The sequence below is a fragment of the Salarias fasciatus genome, chromosome 13 (assembly GCF_902148845.1).
Source record: "Salarias fasciatus chromosome 13, fSalaFa1.1, whole genome shotgun sequence".
Classification (NCBI taxonomy): Eukaryota; Metazoa; Chordata; class Actinopteri; order Blenniiformes; family Blenniidae; genus Salarias; species Salarias fasciatus.
In genome coordinates, this window is record NC_043757.1 from 26,995,145 (window position 1) to 27,016,122 (window position 20,978).

At 45.7% G+C, this 20,978-nt stretch overlaps 1 protein-coding gene across 2 annotated transcripts; it reads right to left on the reverse strand.

Annotated features, from left to right (window-relative positions):
- Positions 1-340: 340 nt before the first annotated feature.
- LOC115399601 (neurotrypsin) lies at positions 341-19,639 on the reverse strand. 2 transcript variants are annotated; one of them, XM_030107090.1, is made up of 15 exons: positions 19,583-19,639; positions 18,258-18,349; positions 15,206-15,245; positions 12,139-12,381; positions 9,961-10,099; positions 7,268-7,443; positions 6,859-7,006; positions 5,111-5,289; positions 4,652-4,793; positions 4,013-4,224; positions 3,640-3,781; positions 3,158-3,436; positions 2,934-3,056; positions 2,457-2,737; positions 341-2,384 (listed from the first exon to the last, which is right to left on the reverse strand). In XM_030107090.1, the coding sequence occupies exons 2-15, from the start codon at positions 18,321-18,323 to the stop codon at positions 2,062-2,064; spliced, it is 2,493 nt and encodes an 830-aa protein (XP_029962950.1). In that variant the 5' UTR covers positions 18,324-18,349; positions 19,583-19,639; the 3' UTR covers positions 341-2,061. The 2 variants fall into 2 exon arrangements, with proteins under 2 accessions (XP_029962950.1, XP_029962949.1); XM_030107089.1 differs by lacking the exon at positions 19,583-19,639 and having other exon boundaries at positions 18,258-18,556.
- Between the last annotated feature and the right edge of the window lie 1,339 nt (positions 19,640-20,978).

Below are 20,978 nucleotides of genomic sequence, written 5' to 3' on the forward strand. Positions count from 1 at the left end.
GCCTCGAAACTGAGAACGAATAGAATCTGTTGTTTCAGTGATAAGATCAATGAATCTGCTTTTTCACAGGAAATATAAAGTTAAAGAAGAAAATGCATTTATTGTTAAGCTGAGCACACGACCCAGTGTGTTCCTCTTTGGATACTCTGTACTTTAAAGCTCCCATATTATCCGGTTTTTCACTCATTTCAAATCAATTTAAATGAGTCATTTGAGAAATGGTTGGTTTCAGCCCTGTTTGGCTTCTTAGGAGCCAGCTGATTTTGTTCTGTTTTCCTTTATTTAGTGCAGCTGTGTGCTTATAATGTCTTCTTTATTATACATATAATAGTTTTACGGCTTTAATTTGAGTGTCTACAGAGGTTGAGATTCAGGTGGGTTTTTTTTTTCTTACTCCTGGAGCCTCATGCAGGATCTGGAGACTTTTGCAGAATGTGGGAGCTTTAAGACGTACTATAATACTTTAAAGTCATACTTGATTACATGACATTGATGGTACTGTGAAGACTTCAGTTTCAGCAGACAGAAATACGTTAAGCAGCATTATTAAGTGGAACGATGACAAACAATGACTGGATCTGTGTCCTGCTCGTGTTTGTGGAATGTGTGTGGAAAAACGTTGGTATCTATAAATGCAGCGTGATGAGACAGTGGAGCAGTGAGGCTTTAATACCCCATGTCTGTCTGAGGGACGCCCACACGTCCTGGTTTTCTCCCTCAGTCCAGCAACATGCATGCAAGGCTGACGTGGAAGTGGACGAAGCTGGAGTGTGTGCGGTTGTTTCCTCTGCGATCGATTAGTGACCGGTCCTGGATTGGTGATTTCTCTCAGCGCCTCCAGCTGTTTTCTTCTAAATTCTGCTGTTTCCTGCCTTGATGTCTGAGCCAGTGGCTTGTTCTTTTTAACCTTTTGACCTTTTTTGAATTCAGACTAAAGAAAACAAAACAATATGGACCAAAGAGGAAGTGCCTTATACCCATCACTACGTCTGATCACACTGGGAATATGATTGTATGCATTTGAGTATAACGATTAAATTTACCACATTTCAACATTTTTCAGTGGACTTTATGGCTAAAATAATTTACTGTTTTACAGTTTTCCGTGCCATTTCAGCTATTTACAATTTAAACCTGACTTTGCAGTGTGGAGAAAACGGTCTGCGGAAACCCAAAATCCCACGACTGGAGCAGGACAGTGAATGCCACATGACCAATGTAACCAACTGCCCCACACCAGGAAGTACGTTCTGCTAAATCCCAACTCTTTAATGTTTTTCAGATGGAATATATTATTTTAAATTGCTGATCAATGAGCAATACATGACATCTGTTTGCTGTTGATTTCTTTTAGACTTTGATTCCGTCTTTATAAGACTCTGTAACGTTTATTATGACGGCGTTACAGGGACGTGGTTGTTGGTTAAATATCCACTCTGACTCGCCAAAGACGCTTGTCATTGTGCGTGTCGACCCCACTCTGCAGCTGTGAATCCAGTGCAGAAAACTGAGGCTCCCAAAAGCAGCGTTCAGTGCTCAGTGCAGCTCACCAGTCCCAGAACGATCGATGTAGGTGGCGCTGTTTGGCCTTATCGACATGTGACGACTGGCCAGGAAAAGAACCGACACGCGGTCAAGGACTTTGTGGTCACTTTGCATGGATTTAGTTTCATGTTCTTTGTTGAATTTAACCCGAAAATGAGCTGAAGGATGATTTCAAACAGCCTCTTGTGACTGAAGTAATTTAGTACAGAATTTCAGCATCTCACCCTAAGGGACAAAAATAACAATAATAACAACAATAATAATAATAATAAATTATTTTGAAATTACTATTTAATAAATTAAAAAAATCTACTTTTTCATTGTTTTTGGTTTTTTGTTGTTGTTGTTGCTGTTTAGGCACCAGTTTAGTGTTTCTTCAAGTATCTGTAACATCATGTGTTTTTCTAGCCAGCGTGACGTGGACCAGAAGCTTGGACAGGCTCGACTGGCTGGCCCTCAGACACGGAGTCCTGCCTCCTCACGTACACGCCGACAGCAGGGTTACTGCGGCCGTCCTCAGCGCTGCTCGTAGGGTTTGTTGGTGACTTTGTCAATCCATCGCAGGAACCTGCTGACTCGAGTGTACACCCCGGGGAAGGAGGGGTTCCCACAGCCGTGACCCCAGGAGATGACGCCGGTCAGCACCCAGCGGCCGCCCTCCCCCTGGCAGACCAGCGGGCCGCCGCTGTCGCCCTGGCAGCTGTCCACACGGTGGCGCTCCGACAGGCTGCCGGCGCAGAGCATGCGGCCGGTGAAGCGCTCGCCGTAGCGCTTCTTGCACCTCCGGGCGGGCAGCAGCGGGACCCAGGCCTGCAGCAGCGTGCGGGAGTACTCCGAGTCTGAGGGGGAAACAGACCACAGGAGTGAAGGAAGCTGAGGCCAAGAAACCGAGTGGGAGGGTGGGTCGGTACCTGTGACGCCCCAGCCAGTGATCACGCAGGCCGCCGGCCTCTTCTCCCACTTGCTGCCCGGCTCTGGCAGACACACTGCGGCAGTGTGAGGGTTGAAAGCCACGCAGCTGCCCTCCGTGCCTTTGAGCCGCAGCAGGGCGATGTCGTACTCCCAGCCCTGACTGCGGTACTTTCTGTGGATCTCGATGCGTTCAGGGGACAGCGTGCGTTCGAAGTCGTCCTGCTCCTCCGTGTGGTAGTCTCCCAGACGCACCACGTAGCGCGACGGATCCCTGCCAAACCTGGAAGTTTATATGACCATTTAATTCACCCCAGCAGAGAGAGGAAGTCGTTTTCTTTATGTGAGGACACATAGAAGCATTATTTTGAAAGACAGGGTTTGATGGATGACTGGATGGATGGATGGATGAGTGGACGGCCAGCGGAACCCATGCCTGTAATGGCAGCACGTGGCCACCGGAGGGAGCCCCCTCCTACCTTTTGAAGCAGTGTGCAGCAGTGACGACCCAGCAGGGGTTGATTAATGATGCTCCGCACAGCGGATGGTTTCCCTTGGAGTGGGACCGGAGCCACAGGGACACCTGCCAGGGCCACTCGCCCCTGAAACCACAGCCGGCCGTCACAGTCAGCCGCAGCCCGCCAGCCAGGACGGCCTCCGCTGGAGCTCCGTGTCGTGACATTTGCTGGCGTGTGTGTTTAACCTCAGTGACTTATCTCCACCGATGATCCTGCGCCGCCGCCGCTGATTGTTGAGCCTCAGGCCGCAGGTCTGCATCGCCACGGCGCCGTCTCCCAGCGGATCCAGAGTGTAGTCGCAGATGACCCCGGCGTCCTCGCTGTGGCGGCAGTCGTGGCCGTTCTGACCGTCGGCCGCGCACTGCCCCAAAGACGCCTCGGTGCCCGAGCAGCGCACGTTGTCCAGATGGATGGGGCCTTGACCTTCGCCAAAATACGCCATGGACCGAGCTTTAGCGGCGCCGCTGAGAGGACAGCACAAACACCCGGGGTATCGTCACGTTTCTCTACTTCACAAGCATTTATAGGATTTATCAGCCTGTCCAAAACTTAAGCCAGCAGTTGAGCACCGTGCAGGTCACTGTGTCACAGAATGGATGGCTGGAGACAGAACGGACAGGACCAGGCAACAAGCCACTCATCCATCTGGAAGAATGAGAGTACTGACGTGAACCCCAGCTGCCTGCAGACCACAGCGGCGTTGACGTCGCTCCAGCCGTCGTCACACACACTCCCCCACTGGCCGTTGATGAAGACCTCCACCCTGCCCTCCTTCCTGCTCTCACCAGCGACCAATCGCACCAGAGGGCCTGCAGGACAACGCCGAGGGTCAGTTAGGACCAAACCCTTCAGGCTTGGTGAGGTCAAGAACAGAACTTTAACTCAGTGTCTATTCATGATTATTGAATGTGCTTTTCTTTATATCTTGTTTAATCTCTATGATTTTTATGTAATGTTTTGTGTTTCTTTGCCTTTGTGAAGCTCATCTGATTTATCATCAAACAGTTCATATCTGCAGTTCCTCCAGTCAAGGTTCTTACCAGCAGAAGGCAGAGTCATTGGGATCTCGTTGGTGCCCTCCCAGTCACAGCGGACGCCCACGTCCTCGGTGTGTGAGCAGTCGTGCTGGCTCCACTGGGAGTGTGTGCACGCCGCTAAAGAGGTCTCTGTCCCCTGGCACTGCACCTCGTCCAGGAGGATCGGCCCCCGGCCTTCTTCATACACCCCGTCAGGAGCCACCTCTGCACGGCCCCTGCAAACAATCACACCGTTCAAAAAAATGCCGTAAAGCATCGGTTTTACAATATTTCTGCACAAACATATTCAATGTATGCTAACTCTGCTATATTATATGTATAAAAAAAAAAATCTGCGAGTTTGACGCTGTAGCAATGCCAGTAGTTGGCAACTCTTGGAAATCCTGTGAGCATCTGGAGCAATTCAGGATCTTAACAGGCCCTTCAAAGAAAAGCATTGAGTTTCTAAACCTGCCCATAACCTTCCTTCTAAGGATCCAGGTTTTTTTATGATGGACGGAGTATTGTGTGTTCTCCAGAGTTGCTAGAAGAAAAGGCTGTTTGTTAACCTCTGCTCAATTCAACCAAAAAGTAAAGTAGGAAACACACACACTGCATGAACACTGATATGGAACCACAGGGCTGAAACTCCGCTGCACTGACCTGAAGCCCAGCTGTCGACACACTACCTGGGCGTTGACTTCAGTCCAGTTGTCGTCACACACTGTGCCCCAGCGTCCCTGGTGATAAATCTCCACTCGACCCTCCCTGTGGCTGTCAGCTCCCATCAGACGGATCGCGCCGTCTGCAGTCAAACAGCCGGACAGTCGGAAAACATCAGACTGACTGGTTCTTCCATCAGTGCATCAGAAGAAACTGAACCCTCCACCAAAACATCCTCATTTATGATCTGAAAGGATGTTTTTAGTTCGCCTCGCAGCAGATTAAAGTGCTGAAACACCGGGTTCCTGAGGCGACATGAAACATTCTTCAAATGTTTTCTTAATTTCCTTTTCCTAAAGTGACCCGTCTGATTTCTGCTGAGGATCTTTGACCTTCTTTCCTGACGTGAACACCAAAGTGCAGTGAGGCGGCCGTGTGTGTTGTGTGTGTTGCCGTCACCTGTGTGTGGATTGCAGGACACCCCGGCGTCGTTCCTGTGCTCACAGCTGTGCTGCTCCAGGTTGCCGTGAGGACATTCTTCCAGAGACAGTTCATTTCCTGTGCAGTGGACCCTGTCCAGGAGGATGGGACCAGATCCTGGTCCAAAGTGGGCCCCAGTCCACGCTTTAGCCACTCCCCTGCCAGGAAGACACATTTATGAAAGCTATATATTCATTAGTAAGAAGACATTTCAATTTTGAGATTTTTTTTTTTTTTTTGGATCAAAACTGCCTGGAACCACTTAAAGGAACTAAAATCCTGATGCCTGAAATGTCAGGAGTTTCTGGAGTTGGATTGGTGAAACCTCTGAAAAGCACTCCCCTTCAAAACATTACAATTACAAAAGCATTTCAACAAAACCACGATTAAAAAAAAGACACATGAAGAATGAGGAATATCTGCTCTGAGGCAGGCGGTGTGTGGAGGTGGACTGGATCGTCTGACATCCACCAGTTAAACCCGACGGAGCCACTTTTAAAATGACTGGAGCCACAGAAGGCTGTAAAAACATTCATGGAAACTCCTTCGAGTCCATTGAAACGGCTTGTGGTGGGAACTTCACGAGGAGCAGAGACTGCAGAGCTCACATAAAGATTTACTGCACCGCTAGCTTGTTTCTAAGAATGTTGCACATCCCGGCCACTGGGCTGTCGAGAGCAGCGGTTCCCAGCCTGGAGAGCTGCCCCCCCTCCCCACTTTAACTTCTGTGGTGTGTCAGAAATCAAAGAATGCTATTGCCTGAGTTTGCATGTTCTTGCAACACCTGCTGTGACCACTGTCATGAATGTGTGTCTGTGGGATCGTCTGAGGAATGAGCAGGTAGAGATAATCACCTCCTACTTAAATCCAGCGGCCTCATCTATCTGTGTATGAATGTGTGCACAAACACACATATAGGCAAAGCCTGGAATGAATCAACTTCTACTTCTACTTAGGAATGTGCGTAAATTTAAGCACAACTCTGACTTTTCTTACGCATAAAACCTAGAGGTAGAAAAGTGAAACTGCAAATAAAAAACGATTAGAGAGTCACAGCAGGTGCTCGACAATCTCAGAAGCCACCTGTGTTCTCCGTCTCCTTCCATTTAAAATAGTAACTTCATCCATTTACAGATATAGGTTCTGAATGTGTTGTGAAAGACTGACAGATGTTTGAAGTGCTCATCTTCAGCTGTTGGAGGATTTGGAGAACCACTCGCAAGAAGTGAGGCCATCCCAAAGCTCATCCAGCTCCGGTCCACTCTGGGAATTTTGGCATCAAGTTGAATGAAAAACCACTTTGACATTGTTATCATTAATTCTGCTGGTGATCTCTCCTCTGAACCAGCAGAATTAACCACGGCGGTTACATTATGTTTCCTGGTTTGCTCCAATCTGCTGACAAGTCTTTCAGATAAAGTCTTTCAGTCTTTTTCAGTCTTTCAGTTTCAGTCTTTCAAATAAAGCCTATAAGTCTGAAGTTATCCTTTTATTCCTTTTTTAATCCAAATATACAGATAAACGCCCTCAAAACAAAGAAGTAATTAGTCTGTCAATTTAATTTGACAACAAATGTGCAAACGAGTAGCATTCTGCCTGACTCTGTTCTCCTGAGGGTGATAATTCAATGAGTGATTTTTAAATTCCAAATGACACAAGTTGCAAAATGCTTTTGACAAAGCTGTTTGTAGTATTTTCACATGGACACAGACCGATATCTGTCTCACCCAAGGCCCAGCTGTCGGCACACCACCTCCGCATCGGTGTCGTCCCACCCGTCATCACAAATGGTCCCCCAGCTGCCGCTGTGGTACACCTCCACACGGCCCTCGAAGTCCTCCAGGCCTCCAGCCAGCCGCAGGGGGATCCCAGTGCCTGGGAAGGGTTCAAGAAAACAAACCAATTTCCCCAGAGGGCTTTCAAAGGCATGCTTATTTTAATGCAGACTAACTATTCAACAGTATCTCGTAACAACTTTTCTGGTCAATTTTGTTGATGATCTATTAATGAAACATCGCTACTTGTTGGTATTTGTGCTAAATACTGTCTTGAAATTAGTCCTGTTACCAGAAATACTTCAACTTGTTGTAATTGGAAGACTGTATGTACGGATCTGAAGGGACTCCTGATCCTCACCTTCAGGTTCGGCACAAACCAGACCTGCTTCGTTGCCACGGTTACAGTCACCGGTGACAAACTTCCTGGTTTGGCATTCCAGGAGGGAATTCTCATCTCCGCGGCAACCGAGCCGCTCATAGTGGAAGACAGATCCAGGGCCAAAGTAGGAATGCTGCAGGGCTGTGCCGATCTCACTGCAGAACACACACACACACACACACACACACACACACCCACGCACGCATGCACGCACGCACGCACGCACGCACACACGCACACACACAACAAAAATGAAAATGTTAAACACTTGATTTCACTCCAGGTTCAGTCAGAAACAATTTAATCACTGCAATCTGATGAGCTTCTCACTCACTTTTCTGACTTGTGTTTTAATAATGTTTTAATTTGACGATATGTCTCCTCTGAATTTCAAGAGAAACCCAGGAAAATGTTAAAAATCATGTATTTGTCAAGGCCGTTATGATGTTGTTTTCCTCAAAAGACTGTAAAAAGTATTGACAAGCATTATGTTTCATGTTCACCTGTTGTTCTGTAGTCTGTCAGTCTGTGAGACTGGGTGTGTGTGCTTTAAGAAAGAGGGTCTGAAAAGGTCAGTATAACCATGAAGAGATATGAGGATAGACTCAGTGAAGCAGAGCTGGAAAAACCTGCAGAGCAGAGGAAACTCTGAGGTGATGAGTGAATACAAGAGAGTCTAATTTGGTTCAAAGCCGCATTGGCCTGAGGTGTCCAGGAGAATCAGACCTGCGAAGAGGTGAGAGCATGACAGGGGCAGTCACAGGAATTAACCCCAGATAAATCTTCCATCGTAGTTGGTAAATCCTAGAATCATTGCAGCTACTTTGTATTGGACAGGGGTCGATCCCAGGCTGCACTGACCTTTTCTGAATCCACCTCCACCTGTCCCTCAACACCACATTACTGAGGAAGCACACCCAAGCTACACGGAGCTCACACTTCTCAGCCTTCCTGAACAACGGAGGTTGCAGAAGTCTGTTAAGAACCAGTCACACATGCTGAATGAGCATAGTGAGGAAAATCAGGATGCGGTCCAAGTAGACAACCACATGTGTTGAGGAGGACCTGAAGGGAACTAAACTCCCCAGCGCCTGGAAGACTACTGGTGTGGTAGTGAGACTGAACGGCTTCATAAGGAACTCGTAATGTCCAGCAGGGGTTTTGAAGGCTGTCTTCCACTTGTCTCCCTCATTGATCTACACCAGATGGTAGGAGGTTGAGCTTAGTGAAAACCCTGGCCCCCGATGAGTAGAAGAGTTATCTCTTCTTACGGGGATGCTATTCAGCCCTCAGTAGTCCATGCAGGGCCAGATCATCTTGTTCTGCTTCAACAAAGAAGAACTCAAGAGAGGATTGGATGTAATCCCTCAGGGCCTTGTTCTCGGGGGTAAGAGGGAGCCGAGTCTTTCTTGAGGAGTTGAGGAACCAGGTAGCAGGTCTTTGTCACAGTCATACACCATGAGGAGGAAGGGAGGTAGCCCAGGTCTTGCTGAAAACCTCGCCCAAGTCCCAGTAGACCTGAAGCACCAAGGAGATGTTGGAGGAACCAGATTTAACAGGTCTTTCAGGGTTTTTAGTGTGCAGGTGGTGCATTCCAACAGTTCACTCCACGACTCATTCCCACCAGTTAAAAAGTTAATGTTGGGGTTTGTGGAACTTCAGTCAGGGGCAACCCAGAAGGAGCGGATGTGAGGAAGAAGCAGCCATGAGAAAACATTGCTCCTTCAAGTCACAGATGGTTTTGTGTACTACTGAACCCCTCAGGGCCTGCCAGCTGGGATGGAGACCAAGACCCCATGATGCTGATGTGACAGGTAAATAGCTCCACGGGTCTCCAGAAGGCCGGATCATGCACCCGACCCTCTCCTGTTCATGCAGCTTCATTATGAACACAGTGAGGTGGTCCAACTGCTCTTGGAGTTCCAGGGGAGCCAGATGATTCCTGACGGCCCTGCCAGCCCATTCAGGAGTGTGTCGGAGGGCACCTCCGGATTACCAGCTCCTCTCTGTTGATAGTGTCTGGAGCTCCACGGTGTCGTCAGTTACACCCCGAGACCCCTGATGGAGGCTCCCCAGGGCTCAAGAGGCCTCTCTGCTGGGAGAAATGTTCTGGACGACCTTAATGAGGGCCATGGTGAAGGCTGAGAAAGTATCAAAAACCGGCGATTGGTAACTCCACTTAACTGTAGCTGAATTATGATTAATATAAAACAACTGTCAACATAAAACAGAGTATCAAACAAACATGACACAGATTGTTTTTGCCAAGCTTGTCGGAGGTATTTATTTTGCTCGTCATGCCAAATCTCACAGGGCAGTGGCCCCACTGGCACAGATACTGGGTGCTTCTCTGGTCTGTAGTATGTCGTAGCTGGTTTTGATTACAGTCTGAGTGCCTGCCTCTGTGGACAGGGAACTGCTGGTTGGAATCTCCAAACAACTTCGCCTCATATTTCATTCCCATCTGCCCACTGTCCATTACTCAACACTAGTTCTTCTAACTGCAAAAGTAGGTTTGACAATTCTATGACTGCTCAGCTCCCTACAAAGACCACCAAACAATCAGTGTAAAAGATGAGAAGGGTTGTGGCTGTTCTGCTGTTCAGAGCCGTGGTTTCTCAGTATTCCATTTCCACACATGCTCTGATACAGGAGTGATAAACGACTCTCACCTCAGGCCGAGCTGTCTGCAGATGACGCTGGCATCGCGGTCAGTCCAGTGAGTGTCACATACAGCCCCCCAGTTTCCATTTAGGTAGACCTCCAGACGCCCGCTGTTGCTTGATGATCCCCCTGCCAATCTGGCTGCTCCTGCCAAAGAGGAGAGGAAAAACAAGGAAGTCTGTCAACTCAGTATCAAAGGGTACAAAAAGTTCAGCTTGACTAAAAAAAAAAAGAAGTCAAGAAAAACTGCTGAAGGCTTGAAGGAAGGAGTCTAACACACATGAGAAGACATAGCAGAGGAAGGTGCTGCTTGCCAATAAATCTTCACTGCACATCCACAGTGTGCCAAAGAGCACCTTAACATTCCAAATGATGACTGTGACTCATCAAATCAAGGTTCAATAGCATGGAGAACATGTAGCATTGTGTGTGGGTAACAAAAGCACAATGTAACAATGTGAAAATATCCTTCCAGTGATGGAGGAGGAGAAGTCGATCGTTCTGTCTCTCAACTGACACTGAACGTCATACTGGAGGAAAATCATGATCCGAATATTCGGATTGCATAATTATTCGCCGAATGTCATCATAGTGACCAAATATTCGGATATTCGGGACCAGCCCTAATGAGCAGTGTCAGCTTTTTCCACAACTTCGGGTCGACAACAGAAAAAGCTCTGTCCCCTCCGAGCCTCCGCTTGGACGTCGGTACCTGCAGGAGTGGCTGATCAGCTGACCTGAGGCACCGAGCAGGAGTGTAGGGGTGAAGCGGCTCAGTGAGGTACGGTAGAGAGAGACCACAGGAACCACTGGAGCAAACACCATCACCTCTGTTTTTATTTTCATTACAACTAAAGCAGTTCAGCACCATACGGGGCACGGCAGCAGTGGTGCCAGTGAGAAGTCTTAACTGGACATACGTCTGGGTGTCTGTGTAACAGTGAAAGAGATGCTGTGCCTTCTGAGGATGGACCCAAGTCACAGTAAGTACTGAGAAAATAGCAGTGGCCCTAACACTGAGCCCTGTGGGACCCCCGAATTAAAGAGAAGCCAAGGAAGACTCAGAGCCAGGAAGGTTAACACAGAAGGTTCTGTCTGCCAAGTAGGACCTTAACCATGTCAGTGTATGACCGCTGGTACCCACCAGGTGCTGCAACTGGGAAATCACACCGTCACAGTCTACTGTGTTGAATGCAGCAGAACAAGGATCATGTATTCACCAGAGTTTTTGGCCAGGAAGATGTTAAAAACTCTGAGCAATGTTGACTCAGTTCTGTACAGTTTTGAAACCAGACTGAAAAAACCTCTATTATACCGTGTTAATCCAGGTAGAGCTTGTGTTGTTGTGTTGTGAATGGACAACCTTCTCCAAGATTTTAGAGATTAGAGGCAGCTTGGAGATGGGCTTAAACCTGGACTCAACTCAATTCAACTCAACTTTATTTATATAGCAATTCAAAAACAACTACTTCTGGCACAAAGTGCTGTACAAAGTCATAAATACAAGTCAAGGACAGAAGGACAGAACAGACTGATCAGGCCATGGCTCTTGAGAAGCGATTGCACCACTGCATGTTTAAAATCTGGAGGGACGACACCAGAGGACCAGCTGCTGTCGGTGACAGTGAGAACCAGTTGCTTTATATGCTGAGGAAGATGCCTCAAAAAGATGAGGAAAGACGGCATCCTGGGGGAAGCTGAAGGCTTAATATGTGAAACCACGTCCTCTACAAATGATGATGTTACAGGTTTGAAACTATCAAAAACATCTGGACAAGGAGCAGAGCCAGAGGGATCAGAGGCAGGAGCGGAATCAGAACCCTTGTGGTATCCAGTGATAAGGAATATTTTGACTTCAAATTCCCTGAGACACTGTGTGAAGGACACACTGCCTTCATGAACTGTGATCTGAATAACTGCAGATGTTTCTATGGTGGCTACAGTCTGTATGAACTGAGCTGACTGGAGATCTGTGCAAGCATTAGTCTTACTCTCAGCATCAGTAATCCTAAAATAAAACCTCCTTGTTCGGCATTGACACCTCAACTCTTTATCTTCGGCTCTGTTTCACTAAATTCCATGACAACGACCTTATCAATGAAAGCACATCGCGTGCAGGTGTACTGATGATGAACTGAGCGACCATTTCAGTGGAAGCTACAGACCCTCAGCTGCAGTGGGCTCACCCTGCCGGCAGTCGCAGTAGGCCCAGCTGATGGCTCCAGACCTCTGTCTGAAGAAGCACCAGGGGTTGACCTCTCGGTCCGGGTTCCGGCAGAAGCTGTGGTCTCCCAGTCCTCTTCCCGGGTACTGCTGCACGTAGTCCGGGAAGTCGGTCCACTTCAGGCAAAGGGAGCCTGAGTCCGTGTGGGACACCGAGCCGTTGTAGTAGCCCAGCTCAGTGAAGCCGTCTGAACAGGACAGCGGCGCTGTGGACACACGAGACTCCAGTCAGTCGGTGAATGAGAGGGCTTTGAGAATCTGTAAAACTCCTCACAGACCACCTCACAGCTCAGCCTCGCAGCAGAGGTCACTGGTGACAGCAACTTGTGTGAGTGTGCAGCGATTCATGTCAACCGTGGAAGATTCACACGTTCATCTGGCGAGCAGATGGCGCTTAACAAGACAATGATGGAAGGAAGACACTTAATGGCATCCAGAAAGCACACACAACCCATCCATAAAACCGCTCCCTGAGGAGACACACACACACACACACACACACACACACACACACACACACACACACACACACACACACACACACACACACACACACACAGCTTTATCTGTGTGTGGCTTTAACCGACACACCTAGCCCAGGGCTGTGAAACCTTTATGACTGAAAGAACAGTTTATGTGATTTTCCACCAAATCAAATTTACCCGGAGCCGCAAACCATGTTTCAACATATCAGCAGATATCAGTAGAAACATCTAGAAAAACTGTTTATTATGTTGCATTTATGGCCTTTCAATTACAATTTAGGATGACAAACATTTCACTACATTTTCAGATGTACCGGATTTTAGTGATTTCATCTTCTTTTTCGCCATGTTTCAGACAGTTTTGATGCTTCATAATAGAATACAAACACTTCACTAATATCAGAGGGAAACTCATTTCAGATAGATAGCAAGTCAAATATTGAATAAGAAGGCTCAAAATTCAATGAGTAATTTTAAATATTAATGTATACATGACTTATAATAAAGTGATCTCAGCATCAGGATGAAATGAACCAAAACAAAATAAATAATGTTTAATGGGAGGAATCTGAGAGTGTAGTGGCCACAGGAGGGAAGGGCATTTAAACATCTCTGTTATCAGCAGTTTTTTGCTTGATTTTTCAAATTACAAGTTGTTCTTTTTTTCACAACTTTTTTGGAATTTCTTGTCATTTAAAATTTTTTTTTCCTAATTTCTTGTTGTTTGAAATATTTTTTTCAATTATAGTTATTGCGCATTTTTTAAAGTCTGTTTTTATCCAAGAGATACAAAAATAATTTAGAAAGTAATGTAAAATTACTCTGAAGAGTGAATAGGATAAAACAAAATATCTATTTAGGTATAATTTCCCGTAAGCTTCAGAAAGCCTCAATAAAAGGCTCCAGAGCCACAGGAGGCTCCAGAGCCGCAGGTTGAACACCGCTGCCCCAGCCTTAACACACTCTAACCTTAACTCTGAATGCTATGTGTAAATCCTTTAAAATATGTCTGAGTCCTGCGTTGTGGGTCGGCTCTCGGGATTTGGACCCCATGAGGAGCAGAAACAAGGGCATTAAAGGAGACTGAGCCTGCTAACGCTAACGCTAACCTCATTAGCATCAAACCCCGAGACACGTCTTCAAGTCTAAATGTGTGTGTTCAGGGTCCGTCTTTAATATCACTATATCCTGTATTTTTACTGACATTATCTCAGCAGATCGGCAGGAAACTCTCTGAGGATCTTTCCGTCTGCTGAGAAACGTCATTTCCACGAATCACGAAGCTTGAAAATCCAGATGTTCAGGTGGCGTTCAGGTGGTCTGCAGGCGCCGTAACCGTGACGCTGCACATGTGGCGGCCGGTGGCTCCAGAGAAGCCAAAAGGAGACAAATATATCCAACAAAACCCCGTGAAGGACCTGACAGCAGATCACACTGGAGGAGGATGTTAGTGCTTAGAAGAGGAACAGAAGCGTTCCGACACAGACGGAGGAGGCCGGGTCATGGGTCTTTAAACGTGCACGTGGAGAGCAGGTACAGCACATCCTGTGTCTATAAAGACCTGGACCTTCAGTCCCTCTGCTATCAGCCATCTGAACACAGGCCCCTCCCACTTTAAATGACTTCCAACGATTTAATTGGATGTTTCATCATGTTTCATAATTTCATGTTTTAGTTGCTGAATGGATTTAATTAATTTTACTAGTTTGTTAAACTATTTTCCAAGTGTGTTAGTGTGTGATCCAGAGACTGCGCTGCTTCGTGGTGTGATCGATGGTGGCTTAGCGCTCTGCAGCATGGGTGTAACCAAACTGTCATATCATGAATGCTCTAAGGCAACAGAATGACAGATCTTGGAGTGATTTGGAGCTGAACTGAACCGTGGATCAGTGTCAGGACGAATGAATTCTGAAGTCGCTGATCACTATGATGGACTGAATTACCTGTTAAAGTTATGGAGGTTCTGTCATTTGTTCAGCTGATAAGTTTATCTTTAACAAAAACAGTTGTGGAGCTGCCGTCTCTTTTATCTTCTGCCACCTTTGTCTTCATCCAAAACTTTTGCAATATTGATTTCTGTTCCTCTTCCCTGAGCTCCTGTTTACTGGAGGAGAACCTCACTGATCCTGAAGTAACAAAGTCCTCCTGACAGCAGCATGAGAGACAAACCACTGCAGGAGACATCAGGAGAGGTGCCTCTTCCCTAGAGCTACAGAGCATCTTCCTCCTCTGACATCCACATTACAGAGCATCTTCCTTCACTAACTCACAGAACTGGAGATTAATTTAATGAGTACATCAAGCATCAGACAGTGCTGACAGGTCACTGAATCTCTCAGAGAAACACTTCAGTCATACAGCAGATTATGGGTAATATTTCCTAATTGTCAAAGATAAAAGAAAACATTGTGAGTCATAATTGAAGTAATTCAAAAACAGCAGCGTCAGAGGATTAACCCAGCCCACAGTGTTTCAAATAAAAGCATTTCACACAATATATCAGATGGTGGCAACATGAAGGTTCAAGCTGTTCCAGGAGCCTTACCTGAAACCTGCCCTCTGAGTGAGAATCCCACCTCAGACGCCTGTCAAAGAAACATGTCACAGAATCAGTGGCAACGCTGAGTCATGAACCCAAACACACCGTCACACTGCTATCACTACTGTCTCTCCTCTTTAACCGTGAAGCCTTCTCTGTCTGGCATTCAATGAATTCCATTCACAACAAAATGGAGTCAGAACTGCTGGTAACCAACTGGTCCTGTGAGGCTGTTCCACCCACTTCTAATGTCATGGATGGATGGATGGATGGATGGATGGATGGATGGATGGATGATGAATGGTAGGATGAATGAAGGGATGATTGGATGGGTGGATGATGGACTGAGGGGCAGATTGAGTGGTGGGTGGATGGATGGATGAATGGATGAATGATGGACGGATGGAGGGACGGATTGAGGGGTGGGTGGATGGATGATGGATGATAGATGGATGGAGGGACAGACTGAGGTGGGTGTTTGTGTTCCCAGTGTCATTGCAGCTCCTCCAGACCAGAAATCAGTCCCTCAGCTTGTTTTTCGCTGCACAGCAGATGAAGTGGAGCCTCTCCGATCTGATGTGGGCCAGACTGCAGAGCTCCAACGGCAACGCTGACTTTCATTTACAGTTTTCAACAAGTCATAACTTGGCAAATATTTAGCTGAGGGGCAACTACTTTGGAACTTAAAGACTTCTAATCATGTTGAACAATCTGTGGAAAATGTCATGTACCTGACAGAAGGAGTTCACAACCAATGACTCCCTGAACTTTGAAACTTTGAGCACGACTGTGCTTTGCATAAAGAAATGTAAAATTTTCTAAATTTCAGAGTGAAGACCATTTTCAGCACTTTTGGTTGGATATTGATGGGGTCACATTATAAGAAATTTATATTACCAGCTGAGATTCATTATATGATTCAATAACCAGTAGAACTATTCTTCTGCCAATGTGAGGTTTAAATGAGAAATATCTGGGGAAATCTGCCATTTTAATCTATTGTCACACTGATGGTTTTAAGTGTTCAAGTCATCCTCATATTATTTGCATCAAAATAAAAGAATGTTTCAGTGAAGAAAAATCCTGCTGACCCCAGACTCCTTCACAACACAGCGCTGTGTTCAGGGGTCACTCGTTTAAGTCACATAGTGAAATCAAAAGCATAGAAAAAGTATTCTTCAATGAAATTTATTTCATTTCTTCTTTGATTCTTTGATGATACATAATCTGACTTTTTGATTTAAAAAAATATGACAGTTTTGAACCAAATTTAGTTTTTAATTTGCTGGTTTCTCATGTTCCCTTAAAAATACCTTGAAAATACGACCCACATGCTGTAACTATTACCGTAACCTCTGGACTATGAGTCACAGATTTTCTAGCTTTTGTTTGGCTGGTTATGACATGCATTAAAAAACAACTTTTCTTTCAAACCAGTACGTACGATCTGGAGCCTCTAGATGTCCATGTTTGACAAAATAAAATATCTCTGTTACTACCGTATTTTGCTGACTATTCTCACCGATTCTCAAGTCTCCGTGATGAAGAAAAGTAACCGTGAGCTAAAAGCTGAGGAAGGAATTGACAGAAGGTTCTGGAACAGCAGCTGATTGTCAGCATGTCTCTCTGGACATGGACAAACAGATTTCACTACAGGGAGACGAACAGAGGCCTTCTCCTCTCAGTTTTTGACAGATGTGGCTGATAGTCCAGAAAATACAGTATTTCCTCTCAGCAGATGTTTCAGTGGACTGCGTGCAGTCTGCTGGTGCTGGACTCCTGGATCATCTGCTGATTCAGCAGGATCGATGCTCCCTCCTCCTCCTCCTCCTCCTCCTCCTCTACAAGCTTCATTTATTTATCTCACCAAGTTAGTTATTGGCAGGAGATAAAGACACCGATAAGATAATTGTTGACTAATGAGCCACTGTGCTCCATGTGAACGGCCTCCTCCAGCTCCAGTCCTTTCCTTTGTGATAATGTGTTGGACTTGCTCAGTCTGGGGGTGTTTCAGGGTGTTAAACACTGCAGACTGGGGCATGGTGCTGCTTCGCTTCCACACATATCTGCTTTGATTCCATGAAAATGAACCTGAACACAGACTTTGACCTGCTGATAATGAGACGTCCCTGCTGCCAGTGGAGGAAGGACTGGAGGGACAACCTCCCTCTGGACACACACACACACACACACACACACACACACACACACACACACACACACACACACACACACACACACACACACACCATTTTTATCTTTGGGACTTGAATTCTGAATCACATTGACTTTTCTGATTGATAGACAGAAGCAGATATATTAAATTGCTTTTAAAAATTACTTTCTTTCCAAAAAGAGTTGGAATGTAAAAGAAAAAAAGTTCCTTTATAATTCCAATGCATTATTATCAGTAAGTCTGCTGGAGTGGTGAATTCAACTGTAAATATGTATGTGTGTGTGTATACATATATATATATATATATATATATAGTCCATGTCCATATATATATATATATATATATATATATATATATATATATATATATATATATACATATATATATATATGTATATATATATATATATATATATATATATATATATATATATATATATATATATATATATATATATATACATATATATATATATATATATATTTTTTTTTTTTTTAATTGTTAATGTAGAATTTTGTCATGTTTAAAACATTCAAGGATTATTTTTTTCTTTTGAGGCTGAAGTGTTGCAGAGAGCTGCTGTTTCCGGATTATTCCAGGGAGGTTCTGGTTCTGGATGGAAGCCGCTCTCCTCCCTGCCCTCTGCTCTCCTCTCCTCTCCTCTCCTCTCCTCTCCTCTGCTCTGCTGGACTTTGCCACCTCTCTTATATATTTATCCTTCCTTCCTTCCATTCCTCCACAGCCAGAGCTCTGCTCTTCCAGCTCCTGTTGACAAGTGTCTCCCTTAAAAAGCCTTCCAGGAAAATCTGGGAGACTTCAGGTTTCAGCCCCGCAACCTGCAGCCGCACCGCGCACCGCACCGCACCGCGCGCACTGCTTACCTGTGAGGACGCGCACAGAGCCAGGAAGAAGCAGCAGAACCCGGGAACGGCTTTCCTCCGGTCCATCCTGCAGGGGGGACCATCTCCCCTCCCTCACACACACGCACACACTCACACCGTCACGCACACACACACGGATGCACGCACGCACGCACGCCCTCCTGCGGCGTGTTCTGAGGCAGAAAGCGCAGCTCGTGCGCAGAGATCAGATCATCCAAACTCCAAACCTGATCCCAGACACTCCGGAGCTAAAAATGAGCTGCTGCCGAGAGAGAGAGACACATACCGACGACTGACTCTCTCTCTCTCTCTGCGTGCGTATGCCTCTTTCTCTGTTGCTCTGTCTCTCCTTTCTCCCTTCTTCCACTCCTCCCACCATCTCCCTCCCTCTCTCTCTCTCTCTCTCTCTCTCTCTCTCTCTCTCTCTCTCTCTCTCTCTCTCTCTCTCTTTAAAGGAGTGGAAAGTAATCATACTCTAAAAGAATAAAACAAAATATAAACATGAAATTGATTTAGCAGCACAGGAATAAATAAATGGAGGAATAAATGTGACTGAAACATTCAGTTCAAAGCTGCTTCTGAACACAGGAAGAGTTGATAGGGCTCCCAGATCCTCCATATTCTGTTGACATTAACGTGCTGTCTCACCAGAATGAAATCTCCTCTCTGCTGTTCTCTTTCCTCTGCAGACGCTTTAACATTTCTGTTTGTTTTTCTTTTTACCTTGCTGACGTGCCTCCACTGCATCTACAGTCTTCCTCACAGGGTGTGATGGGGTGTGGGCGAGGAACTGAGTGAACCGGAAAGGGGGGTGGGGTGTCCACACCCACTGTCACTCCTGGGACTTCATCCTCCAGAGACCGTTACCCTAAAACATCAAGCCTTCACAGAATAAATTACCAACAGGAAACACTACATCGATCTAAATTGTTCAGATGCTGCTGTGTGATAATGAAAAAATACCCTGATTAAACTGGATTTGTAACTGTCGATAGCTTTTTAGCATCTGTACATTAATAATAAAACACAGTAGATGTCTGTCAATAGATGTCTGCCAGCTGCCTTTGAATGATCAGGGTTCTGTGTCTCTGTCACGTCATGTGACACACTGCACCAGCTTCCTTCTTTATGTCTGATGACGTCATTTAAACTTTCCTGACTGAGGAGTTGCAACAATGTATCATTCTAAATGACATCATCAAATCAAATCAAATCAAACTTTATTTGTACAGCACTTTTTCATATTAGTAAAAACAACGCAAAGTGCTGAACAGTAAAAAAAAATTAATAAAAACAAGAGTAAAAACCGCACCATCAATATACACCACACACACACACACACACACACACACACACACACACACACACACACACACACACACACACACTCTCTCTCTGAATTATTTGCACAAAACAGAGGAGACATGGCATGGCACTAAGCATCATGGGAAAACACTACCAGTGGGGCCGTCCACACCAAGAGAAGGCGAAGGTCTTTAATACTGGGGCTCCAGCGCTCAACTCCCGACCCCGTCAGACCAATGGGACCTCGCACACCGAAGTGTGGAGCCCCCCAGGCCAGCCAGGACCAGAGGACTCGAGCACAGTGACCCCAGCAGAGGACCGGGACCAACTCCCGGGGTGAAGGACCCCCCTCAGGAAACACTGGAGTTAAACAGCTAAAAACATAAAAAGACATGATACAAAGCTAATAAATAATAAGTAAGATAAGATTATAAAGTAAAAAAGTAAAATAAGTTAGAACTACATAATAAGAATAGAACGAATAAATAGGATAATGAGATTAAAAATAAAAATGACAAAAATAAAAATGATGGAGATAAGAACTATAAAAGGTCAATTAAAAGCCAGATTAAAAAGGTGTGTTTTCAACCTTCCTTTAAAAACATCAACGGTCTCTGTGGTCCAGAGGTTCTCCGGTAGGCTGTTCCACAGGCGGGGGCCGTAGTGGCTGAAAGCCGCCTCACCATGGGTCTTGGTTCTGGCTTTAGGAACACACAATGGGCCGCTGCCAGAGGACCTCAGGGCCACGAGGGTCGATACAGTAAAAACAGATCAGCTAAATAAGAAGGCGCAAGGCCATTAAGACATTTAAAGACTAATAATAGAACTTTAAAATCGATTCTGAAGCGGACAGGGAGCCAATGCAGCAACTGTAAAACCGGTGTAATGTGGGCCCGCCCCCTGGTCCTCGCCAGCACAGCGGCTGAGTTTTGTAACAGTTGTAGGTTAGAAATGTTCTTTTTGGGAAGACCAGAGAGCAAGGCATTACAGTAGTCTAATCTACAGGAGATAAAAGCTGCATTCGCACCTCTGCACTGGCCTGAGAGAGAAACGGGCGACTCTGGCTTTATTCTTAAGGTGATAAAATCCAATCTTAGTTATATTTTTAATGTGTGGAATAAAATTTAGCTCAGAGTCAAAAATCACGCCCAGGTTTTTAACTGACAGTGCTGGTTTAAAATCTGATAATTTTGGTAAAATTTTCTCTCTCTAACCTTCGGGACCGATAACTAAAACCTCAGTCTTGTCCTGGTGGAGCTGTAGGAAATTCACTGCCAACCATGACTTGATGTCTGAAATACAGTTAAAAAGGGTTTCTATTGGCCCTGAGTCACCAGGAGACACGACGATGTACAGCTGAGTGTCGTCAGCATAACTATGGAAGCTGATGCCGTGTCTCCTGATGACGTCCCCAAG